We start from the raw sequence: 24,764 nt of genomic DNA, 5'->3' as shown, positions 1-24,764 counted from the left end.
TCCATAGAGAATTCCTGTATGTATATATATATTTATATATATATTATGAGAGAGAGATATCTCATTTTTTCTTAAACCACTGCTAATGTATTTTCCCTGCTTGTCCAAAAAATGTTACAAAAACACTAAAATTGTGCAACAGTTAGAAAAAGGGAACAACAACTCACGGAAGGAAGGAGCCACTCGATACAGCCCCCTCCTCTGGACCTAAGGGCAGAAAGGACTGTCAGCTGAGGGGGGTGGCCTCTGGGGAACAGATGGCACAGAGGCCAATGTCCCCTACTTTGATATGCCCACAGCCTTTTCAAAATCTGAGTTTTCCTGTCTGGAACGAAGGGGCTGGGACCTGCACTTTCAGAAATGGGCAATGGCAAAGTCTTCGTCCAGCTAGCAGGAGTGTGTCATTTGCATCAAGAGAGTTTTGTAGACCATGAGAAGTGTCCCGTGATGGAAGATGAAGAGTTAGCCCAGCGCCTGGGATGATCAGAGGATTTGGTTTTGGGATTTTCTGCTGGCAGACAGCTCTTGGTCCATGGGGCTACACGGAAGGTGTAGCTGCCCTCTCAGACACAGCTCTGCTGTTTGCAGGTGTTCCCCAGTTGTCCATGAGCTCCAAGTACTGTCAGCTCCATCCTGCGTGCCTCCGTGGGGTCATAAATTCATGTTGGACAAAGGGAGAAGAGGCAAGTCTGTGGGGTTTGGTGGCTGGCAGGTGGAACATTTATTTGGGAAGGGGAAAGAGCTCTCCTGGCTTTGCCTGCCTACAGTGAGGAGACGGCATTTGCTCCCTCCAGAAAAAGCAGAGTTCCAGGGGTGGCCTATTCTCCTTCCAGAGCAGATGTACCAGCAAGACCTGAGAAATGAAGATGTTGCAGCTGTACCTGGACCTTGGCAGTCAGGAAAGGAAAAGGGGCAACTCCCAAATCCACCTGTGGATGTGGGAGCCTGAGAACACCGCAGCAAGTCCTCAGGTTTGGTTATCTGCAGTGGTCTGTGAGAGATGAAAGAGGTGAGCAATTTGGAGAACTTCTGAGTTTAGTTTGACCCAGATGACCAACAAGTCAGGCTGTACCTGCACTAGGATGTTGGGTGATCTCTGGCCTTGAGGATAACGGCGACAGGAGGCCCATGGCGATAAATCCATCTCAAGAAGGTGGCCTCATCCATATTGCATATTGGGAACATCTCCTGGACCTTGTCATCACTTGATTACAGAACTGTGATGGATTGCTGAGGCAATACCAGATAGCATGCAATACAGTTGGTGCCAACAGTGTCAACATTGCCAACAAACTGTCTAGCTAGAACATCTGGTACAGATGTAACTGCAGCATCCCTTGCTCTGCAAGCCAAAAAAAGTCTGTGACAGTTGATTACATTGTTGTTTTTTTTTAAATTAAATTTTCCTGCAAGTTCAGGAAAAATCAAGAAATACAAAGGAAGACAGACAAGGTTTTTCACCATGGCTACTAAAAGAAAAGGTGTTGGCTTATCAGTGCTTGTTCAGAGATGTTCTGGGGATACAGAAACCCGCTCTGGAGAACCAGGGCAAGGTGGGGAGAGAAACCAGGCAGAACAGACCTCTAAAGTGCAGGTGCTTAATGCTGTCAACATGGGCAGGTTGGGAAGTTGGGTCCTCCTTGGTCAGGCTTCAGCTTGACTGGAAGACTAGAAAGAGTTGAAAATAAGAAACTTTGAAGAACTGGGAGCATTTGGGGTGTTACAAAGACATCCAAGTGCCTTGCAAAGAACCTGTCCCTGAAGGGATGGCGGTTGGAAAGCCTGAAGGAGGAGAAACAACCTCCAAAAAAACAACTCAAAGCCTCTCTGATAACCAAGATGTTCTCCTCAACTAGCAACTGCCTAAAGTGGGCTCCCAGTAAAAGGACACTGCACCTACCCCAGCATCCCATCTGTCAGACCCAACAAACCCTACACAGCTCCTGTCCCAGCCCTTTCTCCAGGAGTGGCTGCTGGACCAGCATTGCCATCAGAGCCCAAAGCCCTTGGTAGCTCCAAAACTAGGCTGAGCCCCACAGCCTCCTCCTTTCTTGCCAATTTCACACCAAACTGCAATACAGCTCCGACATCAGGAGATGGATGAGACCCTTGCCATGGCTGGCTTCAGAGCCAGTGCTGGAGAGAAGGAGGGAAAACTGTGAAAGAGCTGAGTCCTTCCTTTAAAAATGGGGAAAAAAAAAAAAATTAGCACTATGTAACTACAGGAAGTAAAATGGGTCTGTGAAAACACCCCAACTCTACCTTAAAATCTTATTCTCTCCCTGAATAGATGTCCCTGCTTTGGGGGCAATTCTTGCAAGCCTGCATAGCTCCATGGTCAACCAGCAAGGGTCCACCAAAGGCATGGGGACACACACTTGCATCCAAAGAGGACCTGTGAGATTTCTTCCCACAAAAGGCTTCTCCTATACACATTGCTGGCAACAGTCACAGCCCCTGCACAGTGGGGCACAACAAAAACTTATCACAGCCTCTTAATACCCCAACGGTTTGGATTTCTGCCCCTCCATCCAGTAGGAAAATCTTTTTGCAGTCTGCAGGGACATGGCTGCATTTTGCGAGGCAGCCATCTCTGCCTAGACAAAGAGCAAAGCATTCAAAACCACAGAAAAGGCAAAATACACACCCAGAATTTACATGGAGAAAACATTTCCTTTTTTTTTCTTTTTTTTCCTTTTTTTTTTAAATGTCCAAAACAAGTGTGTTTTTTTTAGTTAATTTCTTTGTTTTTCAACACACGCACCATCTAGAAAGTTAAACGCCATGCAGATGAAGAGAGTGCAGCTAGAAAGTCCTCGGGGCAGCAGCACTGCAGGAGCCCTATGACAACGAGCAAAGGGCTTCCATTGGAAAAAGACAACAAGAAGCGGAAGCATTGCTGGAAAATCCACTGCCCTCGTGTCTCTTGGACCTCTACCTGACGGCAGAGGGGCAAGACCAAAATTCCCTGTCCTGGCCCTGCCTTCCGTCCTGAAAACCAAACCCTGGTGGCTCAGAAGAGTCCCTGTCTGGGTTGCCATGCAAGCAGCCCCCTGTGTGTAGAAGCCTGGGGACATTGGTGTCCCAGGGACATGGCTGCCCTGGAGACACGGTGCCCTGGTGTCTTTGCCTGCTGGCAGTCCTGGTGGGAGTGGTGCAGCGTTGCAACCCCTCTCCAAATGTAAACGCAACAAAAAACAGCAACCCCAAAAAATCCCCCCACCCCGCGACCCCGAACAGTTGAATGTTTCTAGTTATTACATAAAGATCCATTTCAGCAAATACTCAAAATCAAGTTACGAAATACACGGTAGGTTGTTTTCTTTTTCCTATAAAAAGGCATGCGCTCAAAGTAGAAGATAGCTAAAGGCTTGTTTGTTTCTTCAAAGCACAACCAGATTCTGCAGAGTTTTGTCACTAAAGCTTGCATTCCTCATCTTCGCTGGAAGGTGTCGTGTGGGCAATGGTGTCTGTGTCTCCAATCGGTGGCCAGCTCAGCTACCTTGGCCTTTGTGCCATGGGGAGCTGCAGATGCTGCATGCGAGGGGCTGGGGGGTAGGATCCAAAGGGATGGGAGCTGGGTGTGGGAGAGATGTGCTGCCCCAAGCCCACGGGTGGGGCTGGGAGAGATCTCTGGGCTGTGTCGGTGTGGTGATAAATAGCGGTCACCTTCCTCCTCTTTTCTCCCAGCTTTGCCAGTTCCTGCTCCCAGGAGAGAAGGGAGGAAGGAGGGAGAGGATCCCGGTAGCTTGCCGAGGCGCAAATCTACTTACCCTCCTGGGAAGAGAAAACATCAGGACACCTTTACTCACCCATCCACGCACAGCCCTCCTCACCCAAGATGCACAGAAGCTGAATTTTGCAAACGGTTTAAAACCCAGGTTCCCCGGCCGAGGCTGCCGGGATGCGTGAGCTCAGGGCAGCGGGCAGGGACCTTGATAGCAGCAAGGCAAAATCCACCGGTGTGCGGAGGGTGTGCAGCACAGAGCAGCTCTCCACAACCTCCTCTTCCTTGGGGAGCTGCCAGCAGAAATGGGGATGGAGGTGGATGATGAGTCCTATCCCAATTCATGGGATGTATGGGACTGCAGGGCTGTAGAGCGGTGTGCAGCCCAGGGTGAAGGCTTTTGCCCTGGTAGGCATCAAGTGCTCAGATTTAGGTTCATGGTTTTTCTTTTCTTCATTCATGCAGAGGAAGGGGGCCTGGTGAAAGGTGATGAAGATGGGATGCTTGTAGGTGCCATTGAGGCCGTTGCATGTGTGCAGTGAGAAGCAAGGGGTTATTCCAGCAGGAATCAAGAAGCAGAGCCAACAGCCAAAGTCCCGTAGGTGAAGAGTTGGAGGGGTGTCCCCTGGCAGTCAGTCAGTGACAAACCCAGCACGGGCCGGACCACGCTTCAGCTGCAAAACAGCAACGGGCAGACAGGATGTCACTTCAGCCATCATTCCAGCAAAGCATCCCTCTGCCACTGCCCTCTCATGACCACGGCCCATCTCCTCCCCACCACAAATTCTACAGCTATGCTCCTTGGGACAGGACCCCGCCCTCCCACCCCATTTGCCCCCCAATTGCAGTCCCTGGATGCTCACAGGGCTTACTGCGGTAGGACAGAGGGCGCGCCGGATCTGTGGAAGTGGACGATCTGCCATTTGCCATCCCGGCGGTGCCAGATGCGGGTCTCTTCAGACTGGGCAGTGCGGGGGATGCCCCCTGCGTCCACGTACTGCGTGATGCGGATGTAGGCGATGCAGGCGGACTCGTCTCCCATCAGGTGAATGTGGGGGTTCAGGATCGTCGTGTGCACAGGCTTGCTGTTCCGGGACCACACTGGAAAGTGGATAATCAGGGTGGCCTGAGCAGGGGAAGGACTTTGGGTGTCTCCTCAGTGTGGAAGGGGAGATCCCAGGGCTAGAAGCCTGAGGACACAATGGGCTCAGGATGGGTGCACCTAGGGAGCTAGGACAAGAGGTAATGGCCTTACGCTACACCAAGTTGGATATGTGGAAAATTTCATCTTAGAAAGAGTGATGATGCATTGGAAGAGGCTGCCCAGGTTGGTGATGGAATCACTGTCCCTGGAGGTGTGAAATAAATACGGAGATGCAGCGCTGAGCGACGTGGTCAGTGGGCACGGTGGGCATGGGTTGGGATTGGATTTGATGATCTTATAGGCCTTTTCCCACCTTAATAATTCTATGATTCTAACCAAACAGCTCTTCGTTCACTGTGTGGGATCTTCCAGCCCAGCCAAAATGATCCCAAAGCCACCCTTTCCCTCCTCTCTTCAGAAAGCTGCTGGAGGTAGGGATATAGCCAGGCCATGGGAGGTAGGAAGGGTCCCTCAGGAGGCAAAGAGGCAGCTTACGGTTTTCAAAGTAGAATCGGTGGAAATCCAGGCCTTCCACAAGGTTCCCCAGAGCCTCGGGCTCGAAAGCAGTCATCCCAGGGTCACACATCTTCCTGGGGAGATGGAAGGGAAAAGGAAGGGAGAGATCATCTAGTTGCTTCCAGCAAGACAGTCTATCTCTTTCTTCAAGCAGAAGCCTGGCCTGGCCCTGCAAGAAGCCAACCCACTCTTTGATCTCAGCCCCTCGACTTCAGCTGGGGCCCCGATGACACAGGTCCCTCCATCACTCACCACCTCCCATTAAATCTTCCTAAGTACTGCCACCTTCTTCGTAAGAGATAAGAGAAAAATGGCAGGGAAAAATGAATTCTCTCTGTTCTGTATCAAAATATCCCAGCTGCTGTCCTCTGGGGCAAGGAAGCAGACCTGCACTCACTCAGATGCACTAATTAAATAGGCCTTGGACACAGAAGTGTAGTCTGAGGAGCTTCAGCTCAGCAAGTAGAGAGCAGTTCTGCTTCCAAGCAGCCTGAGGCAATCTGGGTGTAATGATACCACAGATGTAATGTTCCTTCTTCCACCATAAATCACTCTTGCAGTTATTCATCTTTCTGCAAACCCAGAAAATGGGCACATCTGTGCTAACGAGACCAGAGAGATGCGGTCATCTGAGTGTGAGAAAGCATGGGGTTGGGAAACTAATGTCTCCTGTGTCTCTTGGATGGTGTCCACATCCCTCTGCCACGTCACCCTGCCCTTGGCAGCAAGGTCCTTTGGCACTCGCTCCAGGACGCTGAGCCCATCCCAGAATTGAGCACACTCACGTGTAGGACTCGAAGTCACCGTTGCTTATTGCTTCGATCAGCTGCTCTGTCACCTTAATGATTTCTTGCTTCCGTACTGTCAGTTTAAAGAAAAATAAAAATAAAAATTTAAAGACAGCTTTTTTTGTTGGATTTTTTTTTTTTTTCCTGTGGCTATTGAAAAGACACATGAAAGCCACTCCTAGTAGAGAGGAAGACTATCCTGCACAGAGCATTGCTGGGAGCCCTGCCCTGGCAGGACACATATCCAACTAACTCACCTGGCTAAAGCCCTTCCTGCTTTGTGTGGAGATCACTTAGTCTAGTGACTTTACAAATTAGCACTGATAAATTATTCCCTGGATAATTCTTAGAAAGCTGGCTCTGGTAGGCGGGCAGGAGAGATTTCCCCTGGAGGCTTTTTTCTGAGGGTCGTTCATCTCAAAGGAGCCTAGACCTCAGCAAGAACGCAGGAAGGGAATGGTACCATCCATTTACACTCCCGTGAGCCTCTTCTTGCCAGCAGTGTACCAGAGACTCCTGGTGGTGACCCAGTGGTGAAGCCACCAATGCTGGCATCGCACTCCTAAGGAGCCTCAAGGCACCGTGCTAGCGTTGGGTTTTCCCATAGCCGACACCTCAATAGGGGCTGCTAGGCTAATGGCCCTGGGGTACCCTCCTGGGTGTACCTTTGGTGTCTTCATCCTCAATGGTGGTGTTGGTGCTCTCCGACGATTCCTGAGCAAAGAACAGAGAGGAGACAGCACGGTGAGCCCAATCTTCTCCCCATGCCAGGAGGAGCTCGTGTGTCCGTTAGCCCCCCGAGTCCGACCCCACAGCGCTCGGCTGTGCGACTGGATGGCAGCCGAGGAAAACGCCGGCAGGTCCAACCTGTCCTCCACCACAGCTCGAGCGCAGCAGTGCTGGCCGAGCCCCCCCGGCCGTGTGCCAAGGAACATGGACTGGGCTGGGGAGGGTCTTGCAGGCGCGGCACTGCCTGTCCCACCGACGCCTGCAGGGACACAGAGATGGGGCAGGTCCGGGGCGGCTCGGCGGGGTGCTAGGAGGGCAGGGGAGGGGCTGCGCAGGGGTGGAAGACACCATGTTGACTGTACGATAGAGAGAGATGCACGAATTAACAGCGAGGAGGAGCTGGGATGAGAAAGAGGGGACTGTGCAGGAGTGAGAGAGACCACACTGACCGCAGAGTAGGGAAAGAAATGTACAATACAACAGAGTGCTTCCAAGACCCACATGGACCACCGAAGGCTGAGACACAGCTCTTTCCATCAACAGCTGAGCACTAGACAGATTTGGGGTGGGGGGGGTTCTGACCCCCCATCTCTCTCCAGGAGCCCCATCTAGGCGACTCTGCTAGCGGAGCTAGAGCAATGGCTCTGCTAGCTCTTCCCAGCAGAGCCTTGCTGATGTATTACCCATAATACCCCGATGTAGGTTGGCAAGGTGTCCCATGACCATACAGTCCCCGCAGAGGCATGGAAGGTGTTTCTCCAAGGCTCCTTGGATCGATGCAGCCTGCAGACCTGAGTCAGGAGAACTGGGAGAAACGGCATGAGAACCCATCAGCAAGAACCAGGGCTGGCTTCCCACCAGCCGGTGGCCAGCAAGTGCCTGCACCAACCCTGTGAATGGGGATTGTGGGTGATACGGCTTTGAGGATGTTCCCTCCAACCCCGGTGGCCCTTCTTCCCTACCCCGAGGTAACTTCCAAAAACAGGGGAAGGCTGGAACATGTGGAGAGGCCCAGCAATATCAGCATTGAGGAAGACGAAGGACACTCACCATTAACTGAACGCTGGAACTGGACTTTCTTTTCTGGAAAAACAAGGAGAAGAGATGGAACAGGAAGAGACACAGAGTGAGAAAGGCAGAGAGCAGCACGAGAGAGGCAGCAGCTCCTGAGCCACCCTTCACGGTCCTCAAGGAGGGGCAAGCAAAAGGCACGAGGCCAACTTGGTGCTCCTGAAGGGACGTGCCACCACGCTGCAGGGACGTGCTAGCTCCCACCCACCTTTCCACTGTCACCTTTCTCTCCTAACCTGCCACAATCCCTGTTGTTGCTCACCTCAAGGACCTGCCTAGCCCAAAGGTCTCGCAGGAGTAGGTGACCCCTCTGTTGGCTTTGCGTCCAGGCCACCAAGCCAATTAGAACAACACGAGATGCCTCAATGCTCTGGCAGCTCTGCCACCTGCACAACTTTGTGCTTGGCTGTGAGCCCCAAAATGAAGTTGTACAGACTCTACCCATGCTGATGACCAGTGTGGAGACACCCAGCTGTTGTTCTGGACCTAGACTTGTCTCCAGCACAGAGATGGCTTATTTAAAGCCAGCATGGCTATCACTTCTTGACTCCACAAGGCAAACACATCGTAGGAAGCTGTTCTGGCACAGCTCTGCTGCCATGAATCAAATTTCCTACCAAGAGGCAGTCCTACACATCCACATATTCATCTCCATCCTTGACCACTACCACTAGGCTTAAGGCTTTGGGTAAGAAGATCCCATTGCTGCATTTCTGCTTGCAATCCCAAACTACTTCTGGATGCTCCTTCCTTTCCATGCAGTGCTCCCCTCTCTGCCGAGGACATGCACACTGGCCTTTCTCCACCTCCAGCTCCCAGGGTACAAATCACAGCTGGTGACAGGAAGCACCAATGCAGGAATTAGGAGCTGCAGTGCCAAATAAACAGCAATTCACCAGCACATTTAACAAAGCACCATTTCTGCCTGTCCCTCAGAGGAAAAAAGAAGCATGCACTGCATCAAACTCTTGGAAAAATCCATGCAGCAGCACAGGGTGATTGAACAGGCTGCAGTAGGAAAACTAACAATCATCCACCCTCATTGCTCTTTTCAATTCCTATGTGGCTCCCATCAATATCATACTGTTTCCCCCATGTCGGTGCACTGTCCTCTCCTTCACTGGGTCCTTTGTTATTCCTCATCCCTTCTTCCCTGGGACAACAGATGTCCCTGGGGCAGGGCAAGCTGACGTGCTTCAGGAGGAACCGCAGGGGGATGTGCAGCTGGAGACAGCTCCTAGCCTCTGCTAACCAAGGACAGGACAAGGGGCAGTAAACTGCAGAAATTTCAGACGCAACAGAATGCAACACAAAGCAGTGACCGCATTGAGTAGGGACATACAGTAACAGGATGCAACACGGGGCAGTGAGTTCATTAATTTTGGACGGGACAGGATGTGACATGGGGCAGTGATTTCATTAGTTTACGATGTGACAAGATGGGACACTACACAGGGCAGTGAAGGTATTGTGGCTGCTGGGACCAGAACACCTCCTGGAGACCCCAGAGCAGGGGCAAAGAGGAATTTTTGATCCAGAGAGTGCTTTTTGTAGGGGGAAACCTCCTTGGGAGGGTGCTTCAAGCCCTCCAAACCTGGGCTAGCACCCTCCTGGTGCCTTAGGCAGGGACCTGCCTGCTCTCATGAAGGCTGTCCCAGGCGGTGTCTCCAGGTGCAGACAACTCTTCCGACGACAAACCCCACCGCGTGCCTGGCCCCCAGCCCCCTCCCCACCTGCCCACCCACCCATGCAGAATTCCATGTCCCTGCCTTGCTTTCCCAGCAAGATGGAAGGAAGTGACAAGCTCCCAGCAATGTCCTGCCATACGCCAGGTGCCTGTGGTGGGCCACAAAAGCTTTGGCTGCAACAGCCAGCCTCCCAGGCTAACATTCACCCTCAATCTACTTGGAAAGCCATGAGGGATCTCTTAGGAAGCTCGGCCAGCAAATAGTCTTCTATCATGACAGCTAGAGATGAAATCGAGGCAGTTCCTTTTTCCTGGAAAACACAATTCAGGGCTGTGCCTGATGAAGCTTCTCCAGCCACCATTGCTTAAAAAAGCATCTCCTGGTTGCAATCAGCTATGCTCCAGCAACTCGCACTGAGGCACCTCTACCCAGGATCGCTGCTCAGGTGGCTGCAGAAGCAGCAGACGAGGGCAGGCAAGCAGCTTGCTGGGACTCCTGTGGCGCTGTACAAAGCCATCAGTCCTGTCCTGGGAGCCACATGACATCCCACTGCCCAAGGCAATCTCCTCTCATAGCAATGCAGCCCATCCGCTTCATGTTGCGGAACAATGCTGCGTGGCCAGAATGTTTGATTTTGTGGAGCCGTGCGCAGATTTTGTGTGGTCTCAAACCTTGCAGGCTTGGCATGCCACAGCCACTGGGTATAGTGGGAGGGGAGCAAAAAGCCATCCCCAGCCCCCTGGCTGCACTGAACATTTGGGCAAAGGAAGGAAGAAACCAGCGGAGTGCTCTGCTCTTCCAAACCCTGCAACCCTCACAGCCCAATAGCAGGGTCCCTGCAAAAGGACCAGAGGAAGACAAGAGTCTGTGCTGGAGTCCCAGAGCTCTGCCTCACACCTTGCATCCCTGCCCTGGAGCGGAGGAAAGTGATCATGCAAGTTCTTCACTGCTGAGCGATAGTTTGTGTCCAACAGGATAAGCGAATGACTTTTGTATGGCCCATTTTTCCTGCAGCCCTCCAAGCACCAGCTCATTCCCAGCACATTGCCAAGTTGGAGTGCTCAGTTTTTTCTGTCTACAGAGAGCACAGGAGCTGAGAATGGGGCTGAGAGTGTTAAACAACACCATGGACCACCATGGGGACAGGATGGTGCTGGGGGGCCCTAGAGCAGCAGGGCTGCGCTGGGGCTGGGGTGATAAGCCCACCACCAGCCTGAAGCCCCAGTTCTGGGCTGCAAAGCCACCTCCATGGCCCCTCTCCCCTCCTCCATGGCATGGAATGAGCACACTTTTTGGGCAGCAAAGCAGTGGTAAGACCCCACCATGCTCCCTTGCTGCTGGCTGCAGCACCAACCCCTTCCCTCACCACGCTGAAAAGCTGCTCCAGTGGCCCAGGAACGTGCTGGTGGCCCAGGGACACACCAGGAAAGCTGTGCCAACAACTACCCTTCAAAGCACGGGGTGTCACGGGGAGCACTGGCGCAGCACTGGAACCCCACTGCCAGCACCAGGGAGCGGAGAGGCAGGCGGGAGGGGGCTTACCTTCACGCCGTCATTCTTCTTGTTGCCTCCGCTTTTGCCTCCTGGAGAGAGGAGGAAGGAGGTGAGCAGAGCCAGGCAGGGCACCAGGACCAGGAGGCCGAGGATCAGCAGCATGATGCCGGGCAGCAGAGCCGTGTGGCGGCTCTCGTCCTCTTGCAGCCCCTCCAGCACAACCCTGCGAGCTCAAAGATGGCCTCACCGGCACCGTCCCGTCCCACCGGAGTGGCTCTCCATGAGGGACATGAACGTCCCCAAACGTCACGGCGAGGTGGTGGGGTGCCCCATAGGGAGCCCGCTGGCCGCGGGTGCTGTCGGCGCGGCACTGGAATGGGCCGCCCGCCTGCCGCCCCTCTAATTTTAGCCCCATGCTGCTGGGATCATGTGCTGCCGGCCCGCCAGCCCGACAGCTGCAGCCCACATTTTGACAATGATGAAAAACAGATGCCTTTCCCGTGCCCACCTCCGGCTGCCGGCCAAGCACAAGACCCCTGGGCTGCACCAGGGAGCCCACATCCTGGGGTGCCCATGGGAGCAGTCCCATGCTGATCCTGTTGCCTTCTGGGGTGGGCAGGGGGCACGGGCAGCCCCTGGGCTGCGTGGGACAGGAAGAGCTAGCAGAGAAGCTTTTGGGTTTCCTGCCCTTTGATGCTTCACGCCTTCCGTAACCGGATCTGCGCCAGCTGCTGGACTCCTCCAGCCCCTCACACGCTGCCCACAAGTGCTAAATATGTCAGCATGATCCCCCCCATGACAAATGCAGATACCAATCCTGGCTGTGGCCATTTGCACGGCTCCTGACTGGGCCAGCTGCCTCCAGCTCCCCCTGCCCACCCCAAAACCCAGCTTCTAGGGTGTCTCGGCAAAGCACCCCACAGTTCCCATCTAACACCAAGCCATGCTGTGCTGAGAAACCTGCGGGCTGCCATGCTCCATCCCTTCCCCTGCCTCTCTGTGCAGCCCTGGGGATGCAGGCATGCAGGAGGGGAGCAGCATCCCTGCAGGGTCAGCACCCCAAGGTGGGCGAGGTGGGGGGAACCCTGTGCTGCTGGGGCACTTGGAGGCTCATCCAGTGCCTGCTCTATGCAGACGATTCATGTCACAAACAAACATCTCCAGGAGGAAGTGCACAAAAGCACCACTGCCACGGAGCACCCGGCTGCAGCCTCAGCCTCACTGTAACCGAGGTGAAGCCCAGCCCCCCCCCCCAGCTCTGCCCCAAGGAGAAGAACCCGGGGATGGCACCTACCAGAGAAGTTCCTGGTGGCCAGCATGGTGGTGAGGATGGCTCCCTGCAACACACAGAAGGCAGAAAGGAAGGGAGTGTGCAGGGCCACCGGGTCCCCATGCTCCCAGCTCTGTGTGTCACCTGTCCCCCACACCCTTTGCTGGAAGGAAGCTGGCCCACGGGCTGACCCGACTCCTTATCCCTAACACCAGGGCATTGGGTTGCAGGCTCTGAATCTTCCCTCAAAGATTAAAGGGATATTCAATAACCTGGGGCACATTTCGGTCCCATTCTTTGCTGGCAGGGGCTGGCAGCTGGTGGCAAGGGAGCTGCTGGCAGCGGAATTGGATGCGATTGCAATGAAAGGGACGGGGATTTTTCATGGAAGCCACCCATACAGCAACACTGCAAAATAACACCCAGAAAAATGCTGCCCCTTCTCCATCTGACTCTACTAACTAGTTGCACAGCGTATAATGAGATTACTTAGAACTAATTGCCTGCAGTAATGGATTACCATTTTGAAGTGCATGCCTGAACTAATTTGATTACTTGTCTGGCTGAAAAGTAATAACAGTTCATAGCCAGTTTCTTTTCTTGATAATCATGTTAGTAGCCTGCAGCTGCCCTGCTCTGTGCCACACTGCCTTCAGCCTGGAACACTGCAGCTCTGCCTGGTGCAGATCCACGCAAATCCTGACCCTCCCTCCCTGCAAACAGCCCCCACAGACCCCACCGAGCATTCTGCACCAGCCTGGGGATGACAGTGTGCAAATTTACCTTTAGCTTCCTCCGGGCGTTGAACTTCTTCAGGCAATCCACCGTCTCCTGCCTATGCATGCATGAGGCCACAGTGGCACGGTGCTGGGAGGAGAGAGACTTGGCTCAGGGCACACATGTGCAGGATCCCAGTGCAAACCCCTTTGCCCCCAGAGCTTGGGTCCCTGTGGGTGAATGCCACCCGACTCACAGATATCCAGGGGTGCTTCAGAGCCTCTGCCGCCGTGATGCGTTTGGATGGATTGATGGTCAGCATCTTGTTGATGAGATCTTTCGCTTCAGGGGTGACTGTGTCCCACTCAGGGGATGGGAACTGCCAATAGAGGAACTGGGTGAGGGATGGAAAGGGAGCGAGGCGAGGAGCAGCAGTCCTCAGCAATTGGGCTGGTTCTCCTCCAGCCCCAGGCAGGAGCGGGCAGAGAGACTTGTGGTTGCAAATGGGAAGGGCTGCCAGTTGGAGAGCAGGGCTGGAGGGAGGACAAAACCCAGGACGAGACCCATCTGGTCTGCCAAATGGATTGAAAGGTGCCAGTGTGTGCATCTGGGCACGGCATCTCAGTCAGCCCTCTGCGACCAGAGCAGGGGAAGGAAACTCACTCCTGTTTGACTCATCCCAGTTGTTCTTCTGGAGCAGCAGACTGCAAAGAGGGGGCAGCAGGAGGAAGGGGAGGTGGTGGTGGGGGCAGCAAGAGGAATGCACTCACGTCGTAAGCCCCGGCCTTGATCTGCTGGTAAAGGCGGTGCTGGTCTTCATCCCAGAAGGGCGGGTACCCAACCAGCAGGATGTAGAGGATGACGCCTGTGCGGGAGGAGACATAGGGTCAGCAGGTGAGTGAGAGGCACTGCATTGCTGGAGGTGCGAGCGGACCCATGCTAGGGACCAGCCCAAACCAAACTGAAAACGTTCTTGAGATTAACCCCCCTTACCACAAGCCCACAGGTCCACAGCTTTGCCATAGGGATCCTTGCGGAGCACCTCGGGGGAGAGGTATCCCGGGGTGCCGGCGAAACCTGTGGCAGAGAGCCCATCATATACCCTGCATGCTGCCAGTATCTCTGTACAGTTGGCCTGGGAGTGCTCAGCCCTCCAAAGCCATCCCTGGAGGTGCTCAGACCTCCAGGCCTGATACCACCAACCCAACCTGAGCAGGGGCTGGTGGATAACCCACTGCTGTACTCACCGAACCAGGCTTGCTGGTCTCCCTCCACCTCAATGGCGAGGCCGAAGTCAGCCAGCTTGACAGCAGCTCCCTTCAGCTTGGAGGCCAGCAGCAGGTTCTCAGGCTGCAGGAGGAGGAGAGGGTCACAGTGTGGCAGAGGGAACCCAGGGGTTCTGCTATGACTTCCAAACACAGCTAGGGGAAGGATGAATGTGGTCCCGCTGCTTTGTGGGGCTGTGTATCCCAATGCACCGTAGAGGACCATGATCTATAAGGAGCTCTCTGCCCATTCTCCCTTGTGTTGTTTAGCCCCAGAGATGCCGTATCTTTCCAGGAGCTCCCATATGGCATTCCTCCCTACCCTGGAGGATGTCAGGCATCACCGCACAGGGTCCTGCATCACTGATGTGGTCCCCGCACCCTCCCATGGACTCATCCCTGCAGCCCATACCTTCAGGTCCCGGTGGACCACCCCCATCTGGTGGCAGTGCAGGACAGCCTCCAGAATCTGCTGGATGCAGTGGCTGCAAAGAGAGGAGAAATCTCATGCAAGTGCCTTAGTCACATCCACACAGCTGCATCTCACCCTCCTGCCTTTCTCACCATCACCACGTCCCACCCGCAGCCCTGCAGCACGGTGTACCTCTCCACCACATGTCACACGGTGGTGGTGACTCAACTGTCAGTGGTGACCCAACCATTGGCAGTGACCCAACTACTGGCCACCAACAGGCGAGCAGGGAGCTGGGGCCATGCGTGCACCCATGGGCTCCCACAGAGCTGGCACCAGGAGCTGGGGACCGATGGTACAGACATGGTGCCAGCTCAGGTTTGGTCTCTAAAGGTGAACAGGGCAGCTGTGCGCGTTGGCCATGCAGCTGATGCTCCAGTCCCATTTTCCCAGCCCGGTCTAACATGGGTGGCTCTCGCCGTGTCAGTTCACTTTATGTCAAGTTCATTAAACTCCAGCCCCACTGCACGCATGAGAAGGGAAGGGAAGAAGAATGAAGCAATGATCACTTTTGTTCCAAAACAGCTGTCTGCAAGGCAGGTCTTTATTTACATTTATGTTATTTGTATGACACTAATAAGAGGATGTGTTGGAAGTAGATTCAGTGCAAGCAATCCGTTAATTAAGATTGCTTTTTGCCTAGAATTAGGGGATATTTCCATGGAGGCAGAGGTAGCACAGAGCTCAACAACCCCTTGGGCATTTGTATGGACTATGCCCTATACATAGGGCAAAGCCAAGAGGCACAGAGATACCTGGAGACTGCACTCTCAGCCACCCTGCCCCAACCAACCCTCCTTAAGGCTTCCAAGTGGTGAACATCAGAGCAAGAGCTTGTATTGCAGAAAGCAGTGTGTAGAGCCCTGGGAAGCTGTGGGGACATTGGACTACTCTCGTCCTTCCCTGCCCAGATCCTTGCTCACCTGGCATCCGCTTCGCTGTAGTACTCTCTGGCCACGATGTCCTCAAACAGCTCCCCACCAGTGACCCTGGGACAGAACCGGGGGGTCACGCTGGGCACACAGCAGGGCTAGGTCTGTTCACAGCATGCTCAGCCCTAGTAACCCCTCCCCCCAAGCGCTGCTGCCATGCACAAGGGAGTGGGACAGGGAAGGATTATCATCTGCCTGGCGTAGAATAGGATGTGATGGGATATGGGGTGGAAGGAACTGACAAAGATCAAGTCCAGCTGCCAACTTTAGGGTCACCAAACCTGGCTCTTCCCTCTCTGTGCAGAGAGGGACTCCAAGGCAGCCTGCAGAAGGGCAGGGATGAGAAGGGGAAGCCATGGGGCACATCACCTCAGTGGGAGCATGCCGTGGATTAGGAGATGAGCTTAAAAGACACTCACAGATCGAATATCAGGTAGTGGTGTCCCTCTTCAGAGATGCTGTCATGGAGCCTCACTGTGGCAGAGACAAGAGGTTATGGGGTGCCTAGCTCCTCCTATGCTGCCTGGGGAGCCTGGGCACCTGCTGGCATGGCAGGGATATCTGCTGGGAGATCATCCTCCTCCCTACCCCTCTTCCCATTGCTGCTGACTGGCAGGAGTCCCACTCAGCTAAGGGCCCCCGTGAGCCATGGCTCAGAAGTCATATCTAAACTGGGGACAGCCAGCAGCTGGCTGAGCTCCCAGCTTGGGTCAGGAGAGTGCCAGGCTGCCAACCCAGCCCTGACTCTGACCTGGCTCCGTAGTTATTTTTTCCCTCCTGTTCATGACCTTCCTTCTCTCCTTGGGAGCACTCCTGCTGGGGATGCCCAGGAATCATCATGGGATGAGATTCCCCAAGCAGGAGCATTCTGCCCCACCCCCCCTGCCTGGCTCCTTGCCCTGCTCCAAGGGATGCCCCTGTGAGAGCACGTTGCCCTTCAGCTAAGTTCTCACAGCTCAGCAGTCAGACACGCAGCAAAGGTGCAGAAATAGGTGGGACAGAGTCTGGTGTGCAAATCACAGTCTGGCATTGTCTTCCCACATCTCACTTCACTCTGATTTCCCTGGGGCTGTGCATATTTAACCCCTCCTCACTGCTCACCTGATACCACTGTTTCTCTGCACTACACCAGCTGTGCCCCGTGTGGAAACATCCCTTTTAGGCTGTGGATGTTGCCATAAGGATGCTCATCCCATTCCCTGCTCGTTCTTTCCTACGGATGGTCTCCACTCCCCCATGCTCCACAACCTGCATTCACTCAGCACTTCTCTCTGACACATAATCTCAGCTTTTCTGCCTTCCTCTGTGGAAAGAACCGCATTTCCTCCTGTTTCATCTCATCTGAGAGGGATTTGGGGGGTATTGTGCTGGGATCTTGCCGAATCCAACCATGTTCAAAAGGGGATTAGGCAAATTCGGTGCTGATGGGGAGGTGTAACTCTAAGCAGATGGTCCGGATACATCCTCTGCTTGGGGAAGTCCCAGCGCCCGTGGCTGCCAGGAGCCAAGGGTAGAACGAGGAGCAGCTGCTCTAAGTATAGCTCAGTCCTATGAGCATCTGCTGCTGGCCATAGGCTGAGCACAGCAACAGCATCAAACTGCTCCGCACTCAGTGCCAAGAGCTTTGGACACAGCATTAGTACCCACAGTCACAGGATGATGGGTACTCAGAGCTCAACCTCCAGGATTGAGCGTAGCCAAAATGTCCTGCTCTAGCAAGCCTCCAGGTAATGCAGCCTAGTGAAACTATGCCGTTCCTTGCAGAGTGCTGTGCTACAGGGCTGTGGGTGCAGCTTCCCAGTGCAGCCCCTAATGCACACACGGTGCAGAGCAGGAGCTGGTCCCTGCAGGCTCCTGTCTGTGCAAACCTCATCTGCACAGCCCGGCATTCCTATGGGAGAGGAGGGCTTGGGGAGGCACTGCAGGAAATTGGAGAGAGCCGCACAGCCCCTCGGTGATCACAGCATTCCAGCTTCCCCATGCCCCAACAGCGCTGGCTCCTCTCCCTCTGGTCTGTGCTTCCTTCCTACCCCCAGATGCTTTTCTCATAGCTGCAGGATCCCCTCAGGATCTACACATCCCATGCTCCTGCAAGGGGACTGCTGCTTTGTCCCCATATTGGTCCCCCTACCAGCACTGGGCACAAGCAGCCTGCATCAGCATCACCATCGAGGCTAAGCTTTGGGATTTTTGCTGCATTTTCCCCCCACCCCCCTTCTCCTCCCGGCCTATTTTTGTCTTTTGCAGGGGCTCAGGAGTTTTCCTGAAACAGCTTTTCCGAAGGAGGCTACTCTCAGATGGACGGCCGGTGGGAAAGTCTTCGCTTCCCCCCGCCATCGCCTCTCCCACGCCGCGCTCTGCTGCTGCTCGGAGCTGGAGCCGCTTTTTGGAGCATGCAGAGGAACACAGCATCCGAGGAGTAAAAATAGTCCCCATGCAGCCCCGCTCCTCCCGCAGGGACGTGCAGCCAACTGGGTTAGTTGGGACCTACTTAGATCCCCCCCCCCTTGCGCTTGGTGGGGGCCTTTCTGTGCATGACCCCATTTGGAGAAGTTTCTTCCTGGTGAGGAAGAGGAGGGATCCCCAGTGCCCACCCCGCAGCCCCGCATTAGGGGTGGTGGGGATGGGGCAGGCAGCGGCGCAGGGTGCGCTTACCGATGTTGGGGTGCTTCAGGAGGCGGCAGATCCGAGCCTCTCGCTCCAGCTTCTGGTGGTCTGAAAGAGGTAACGGCCCCAAATTAGGGTCTGGTTCCACGCCAGATCTGCTTGCTGTGCTCTCCAGCACTCTGCCCCTACGTGACCAGCAGCCATCCCGTGCAGGTGCTGCCTCACCGCAGCCCTGTCTGAAGGCATTTGGTGATAGCAGGAACCCAGCACTGGGGGAGGTGAGGATATCATTAGAGCCTCTGTCTCTCAGCACCATTGCCGGTACCTTGTGAGTTCACACCCTGCTGTCTCGCTCTGCATCGAACCAAATCTGCATCGAACCAAATCTGCAACCACTGAGATGTGGGGCTGGAGACTTCCCCATCTGCCTTTAACGTGCCACAATTCTGGGGACACTGCCCCTTTCAGAAACCCTTCTTGGGTTTGCCTTTCCTCCACCAGAGACAACGTCCCCATGGGGAGATGGGGGGGGATGGCTTAAGCTGTTCTTTCCATAGCCAAAGTTCACTCTAGGTGGAGGATGGAGGTGTGGAGGGACAGAGTCGCTGGGGTAAGCACTTCTCCAGGAGACAGGGGAGCTGCTTTCTTCCCCAGCCCCATGGTCGCACTGGGCAAGTCAGCCTTCCCCACTCTCTGCCTCAGTTTCCCCATCTGCAGAGATTGGGACTAACCGGCCAGGGGAAAGTGCAGCATTGCTGCTGTTTGGCAAGGCAATCTTCTTGCTTGGTAGAAGCCAGTGGTCATAGAAAGGGGATGGGGACAGCAGAGGGGACCCAGCTGCACCTGGCCACAGGTCCGTCTCCCCCACAAATCCAACCGCAGTCTGTACTCAAAAAGCATTTCTCCTCCCTAGTCTGCAGTTTCTCTCCTGCTGGCTCACCGTGTTGGTAGCCGAGGATGCCCAAAGGCCCCCAGGGGTGTCCTGCAGCATCACTCCTCCCTGCACACCGTCCCACCTGATCTTCCCATGTGGCACAGCTGGTGGCAAATCTCAATGGCACACATCCTTGTGAGATACATCCCCATGGGACACATTCCCATGGGCCACCAGCCCAACGCATCCCTTTGCGGACAGCTTGCAGCCCAGAGAATGGCCAATCCCGTGCTGCAGTTCTGCACAATGGGGGAGAGCACAGGTCTATTACCACCAGAAGCCACTGGTTCCAGCCAGCAGAGCAGCTAAAATAACCCTGAGTCTCTTTCCAGCCGACAGATGGACACACAGACATTGCAAACCTGAGGGGAGGATGGAGAGCAGCAAGCTGTGGGGGATTTCCACCTCCAAATGGGGGTTTGGAGCTGAGCTCCCCAGTTAGGCATCAGCACTGCACTGCATTGGCACGCTCCGGTTTGATTTGAGGTCAGACAGCAGCTTGTCACCATTTTCTGTGCTTCATTTTTGCTTTCCGAGGTGAGCAGTGGCGTCAGAGAGAGCAGCAGGGGCAGGGACTTAATTGCAGCTTCCCAGCAGGGCGCTCACTGGCAATGCCCGTGCATTTAATGGCCTTCCATTGAGGAGCTCGGGATGCACCGCAGTGGGGGTGGAGTGGGACAGATGTATTCCCTGCCACCAAACCCTGCCAACCCCCTGAGAACCCCCAGCACCTACCTCGGGCAGACAGCTTCTTGGTGTTGATGATTTTGGCCGCATACTCTTGTCCTGCCAGCACCTTCACACATCTCCGGACAATGGAGAAAGCACCCCTGGGAGGACAAGGAGCAGAGGGAGGTGAAGAGTTCAGCATGGGCAAGGACATGGCTCAGTCCTAACGTGCTGGGGGGTAGTGGTGGGGGTAGGATGGGACGGCATGGGATGGCATGGGATGGGGTGGGATGGAATGGATAGCCTGGCATGGCATGGTGTGGGATGGGATGCCATTGCATGGCATGGTTATCAAATGAGGAAGGGCTTTTGAGAGTAGGGGGAGCACAGTGGGTGCTCCCTGGCACTGCTGTCCTCAAGGACATGGGAAGGCAGAGATAGCCCTGGGGATGGCTGCAGTATTCACCCCTCAGTGCTCTCTTCTTCCTTCCAGCTCTGCTTTATCCACTACTGGCAGAGAAAGGGCAGAGATTTACCAGGAGCTCCTTGGGGACACTGGGAATGGACATAGCTGTTGCACAGCACTCAGCCACTTCACTCCATGCGTATGAGTGTCTTTGCCTGCTTCAGACCTCACAGTCTCTGCAGCAATTTGCAGAACCAGATACGAGCACTCACCATGGCTGCAGGCAACCAATGCAAGGTCCCTGTGGCTGCAAACCCACCGCAGCAGCAGCGCAATGCCCTGCTGAGCACAACCTTTGTACCAGGCTCCCTTTGCTGCCAAACCCCTCCGATCGCTGAAATAACAACTATCAAAAGCAATGCCACCTCCTGCTCCATCTTCCCCCGCTCCTGCTCCGTGCTGAGGAATAAAAGGCCGCAGTTCGCGAGCACGCTGCCAAGCAGCAGTGGATAATTGATTGTAGTGGTGGAGGTGGGTGGAGACGGGCAATTTGGGGCTGAGTGCGATCTTTAGCAGAACAGGCGAGCAGTGGGGTGCAGGAGCCCCAGCGGAGCCGCCAGCACCTGCGGCACGTGTCAGAGAGGAGCTGGGGAGAATGAGAGGAAGGAGCTCGATGCTCCCCATCCTGCACCTTGATCCTGGCCTCTGGAATAGCTCAGCTCTTCCTATTCCCAGAGCCTGGAGGGGTTTAATTGGAAAGGGGGTGAGAAATGCTTCTCACCCAGCTTGCCATGGTGGGGAGGCTGGAGCTGTGCTGGCCCCTGTGCTGCTCATCCTGTCCCACCAGGAGCCCCGTGAGCACCAGGTCTGGAGGCTCCTTCCCTCCCTGTGACCCATCTTTGCTCCTTTTTCCTAAAGATCCACCTTTGCTTTGCAGCAATGCAGCAATGCTCATGGCAGGGAAGTCCCAGGTACTCAGCCCAGCTCCAAACCCACTGTGGGGCTTGGCTGCATGACTCTATGTAGGGCTGGAGGGACGTGGGTGCCACAGGGCTGTACTAGAGGTTGGAGGCAGAGATCTGGGCTATGTCCCCACCCCAAGTTAGCAAGAGGGGGACAATGGTCCCTGGTTCTCTTGCATTGCTCCTGGATGTCCTCAGTCACCGAGGTCCAAGCGCTCACAGCTACTCACCCATTTATTCATTTGAGCCCAACCAAGCAACGGGATTAGGGACAGATGCAGTGCATAGGCACAGGTTGCATACCCCAGGTTGGACCTCGACCCTGATAGCTCCTGCCATTGGGTCCAGCCCCGCAGCCAGTGCCCGTGTCCCCTAGTCCAGCTGTGACCCCCATGCCCTGTCCCCAAGGTGCTGCCACCCCCCACAGTGGCACTGACACTGACAGGGGATGCTCCGCTCCCCCTTCTTCACACCTTCCCTGCCAGCTCCAGGCTGCACTGCTGCCGCCCTCCCTCTCTTCAACACCTCCTCCTCCTCCGAGGCATTTTATCTCCTTTCTAGAGAGAAGAGTGTGGGCTGGGGATTTTTTGTTCCTCTGTATCTTTTTTTTTTTTTTTTAATGAAAACCCTCTCCTGCAGCTCTGGGAGCGAAGGGGCTGAGCGCACACTAATTGCCACCAGCCTCTCCCTGAACCTGATGTGGGGGTGGATTTGGAGGCACCCGAGGAGCTGCTTTTGCTGTTTGTCCTACTGGGGTGGCCGTGGGCAGGATCCTCTCCCTGCTGCCCTTGTGCTGCCCCTGCTCCTCGCCCCATCCCTTCTCCTGCAGGCTGCAGAGAGGGTAGGGAGCGCAGCAGCCCCTTGCCAGCTTGGCTTCCTGCAGGGATGCTGCAGGTATGGATATCCCCAACAGGGATGTGAGACCAGGTCTGTGACCCGTGTTTGAGACAGCCCCACAGGATGCATATTGGGTTGGTTGGGAGCTGAAGGGATGGCAAAGGGGTTGGGAATAGCCACCTGGCACCCAGCACCCTTCCCTGGCCTTTTTTGGGTAGAAAACATCCCTGAGAAAGATAGACAGCTTGGGGAGGGTGGAGGGGATGTGCTGATCCCCCAGCATATGGCACCAGCTCCCTGGAGCCGTGCATTGGGAATGCCATCACCCTCGCTGGGTTTATGGGCAGCCAATGCCGCAGCGAGCCATGCAGTGCTCCGTCCTGATTTCCCTTCCTGAGCTCACAGAGCAGAAATTTCCCCATGGGAAACCACTGATTGTTGAAAGTGTGGGATGCACTGGAAACCATCCCGGTGGAAAATTCCCAACCAGCACCACAGCGCATCGACAGCCCAGGGAGGGCCCTGACTTGGGAACATTTCTCAGCCCTATACTTGCCTCTGCCAAAGCAAGGGGAGGTGTGGTGGGATGCACAGAGCTGTGGGACCTGCTGGGCTGAGCCGCTCTGCCTTTGTGTCAGGGAAGCTGGGTGCTCCAGGATGGCTGGGGTGCAAGCTACTGCTGCAGGCTTTGCTCATTAATTAATGAAGGTGGAGGAACACATCTGTCCGTCTGTCTCACCAGATCTGGGTGCTCACCCCATCTGGCAAAGCCTCGCACCCGTCCCAGTCCTCCCCCATCACACGCAGCCCAAAAGCTCCTCTCCATGCTCCCTGCTCTGCACCGGGCCCAGCAGAATCCCTGAGGGCACTGCTGCTCTCCCAACCACCCACAGAGCCTAGAAAAGCTGCAAAACCTCTGGAAAACAAGGTCCCAAGCCATACCATGCCCCAGGTCCTGGGCACGCTGTCTGCAGCACCAGCTGGGGCTCTCTGCTCCCCAGTCACCGCTCCCCAGTCACAGCTGCCCACCAGCCCCCAGCACCTGCCCCGACTGCACATAGATAGATGTACGTGCCCACCAGTACACCCCAGGACTGGCGCTCTGCTCTGCTCTTGCTCGCAGCAGTGACCCGCTCCCCGATCTGAACGGGGAGCACCAGCTGCATCCCGCCTGGCACAACGTCCTCCCCTGTGTCAGCCTCTTGATTTCTCCATCTTTGTCCTCTCCTTTTTTCTCTCGCCCCCGTTCTGCACGCCCTCGCACGCGTGGGTGCACATATCGGTGCAGGCTGCCCGGCGATGCAGGGATGTGGGGCTGGAGCAAGTTTCCATGCCTACAGACGGCCACGGCCACGCATCTATCTGACAACGGGCACCTCGCCGGGTGGCATGGGCACCCTGCTCTGGGGCAGCACCAAAAAGAGGCACCAAAACCAAACCAAACCAAACCAAAAAGAGGCATACACCTGCTTCCTTGCACACTCATTTTACAGCCACCCTCTCCCCATTGAGACATGGAGCATCTGTCTCCCAGCACTGAGGACATGCACGTTGCTGGGACAAGCACCCTGTTCTACCTTGGGCTGCTCAGTGCCCCCCCAGAACTGCCCTAACTGCCATTCTCTGCACCTGCATGGGCACCCTGATCTGCAGCATGCGTTGCCGCATGGACCCACCGAGCCCTCCCCACAGCAAAGCAGGGGCTGAGGCTCAATGTGGGGCACTCACACATGCGGATGGGTCGGGGGATAGGTTGGGCAGCCCTCCAGCTCCGCGTGGGGTTCCCACAAGGGCTACCCTGCAGATTGAGTATCCCGTGGGATGAGTCAAACCCTGGGGAATCTGTGCAGAGAAATTCCCTAAAGGAACCGGAGGGCGCCCACCACTGGGGCTTCCCCCTCGGCTGTCCCATCCCTCCTCCCGGCTGGGGAAGTTACTGGAGGAGCCGGCAGCATCCTCTTCCAGGAGTGTTTTTTTTTCCAAAAGAGGGGCAGCCACCCACTCCCCGACCCCAAAATGCGGTGCACTGGGTCTGCACCTCTTGGCATGCACCTGAACTTGGGATGAGATGGAACTGGGACTGGCAGACCCCATCCCGACCCCAGTCCCTCTACCACTCCCTGATGCTCTGTGCCCATCGCCCTTCCCCATATCCGCTGTTCCCAGCCCTGCTGAGGCACTTCCCCAGCCCCGCTCCTGTTCCAAGCGGTGGGGGCACATCCAAACCCCTCTCCAACTTACTTGCCCAGTTCCTCAAAGAGCTGGTACTCCTCGGTGAAGCGGTTGCAGGTGATGGTGGCCATCCCAAGGGGCTGGCAATGCTCCCTCCCCGGTGCGGAGTTTGGGGCAAGCAGCTCTCCTCTCGCTCCCTCCCTCTCCGTGTGCTCCCGGGGCTCTCTCCTCGCCGAGGTAAATAAGGGAATATGTTTGATTGACAAGCCTGGAGATAATGATGAGGGCAATTTGTCTTCTCAGCCTCACAAGCCTTCGTCAGCATCCCCATCCCCATGGTGACCACCGCTGCCAGAAACGCCCT

At 55.3% G+C, this 24,764-nt stretch overlaps 1 protein-coding gene across 3 annotated transcripts; it reads right to left on the bottom strand.

The window, feature by feature from the left end:
* On the bottom strand, positions 35-24,763 carry CAMK2A (calcium/calmodulin dependent protein kinase II alpha). 3 transcript variants are annotated; one of them, XM_021410596.1, is made up of 19 exons: positions 24,470-24,762; positions 20,090-20,184; positions 18,469-18,528; positions 16,233-16,287; positions 15,805-15,870; positions 14,822-14,894; positions 14,392-14,494; positions 14,138-14,221; positions 13,915-14,009; positions 13,401-13,523; positions 13,211-13,294; positions 12,452-12,494; positions 11,206-11,246; positions 7,955-7,987; positions 6,841-6,889; positions 6,173-6,248; positions 5,367-5,461; positions 4,591-4,828; positions 37-4,401 (listed from the first exon to the last, which is right to left on the bottom strand). In XM_021410596.1, exons 1-18 carry the CDS (start codon positions 24,529-24,531, stop codon positions 4,596-4,598), a joined length of 1,470 nt encoding a protein of 489 aa, XP_021266271.1. In that variant the 5' UTR covers positions 24,532-24,762; the 3' UTR covers positions 37-4,401; positions 4,591-4,595. The 3 variants fall into 3 exon arrangements, with proteins under 3 accessions (XP_021266273.1, XP_021266272.1, XP_021266271.1); XM_021410597.1 differs by lacking the exon at positions 7,955-7,987 and having other exon boundaries at positions 36-4,401; positions 24,470-24,763; XM_021410598.1 differs by lacking the exons at positions 18,469-18,528; positions 20,090-20,184; positions 24,470-24,762 and adding an exon at positions 16,767-16,876 and having other exon boundaries at positions 35-4,401.

The sequence above is a fragment of the Numida meleagris genome, chromosome 12, assembly GCF_002078875.1.
Source record: "Numida meleagris isolate 19003 breed g44 Domestic line chromosome 12, NumMel1.0, whole genome shotgun sequence".
NCBI classification, from domain to species: domain Eukaryota; kingdom Metazoa; phylum Chordata; class Aves; order Galliformes; family Numididae; genus Numida; species Numida meleagris.
The sequence above is the reverse complement of the archived record's forward strand: the minus strand, read 5'-3'. Positions and strand labels throughout refer to the sequence as shown.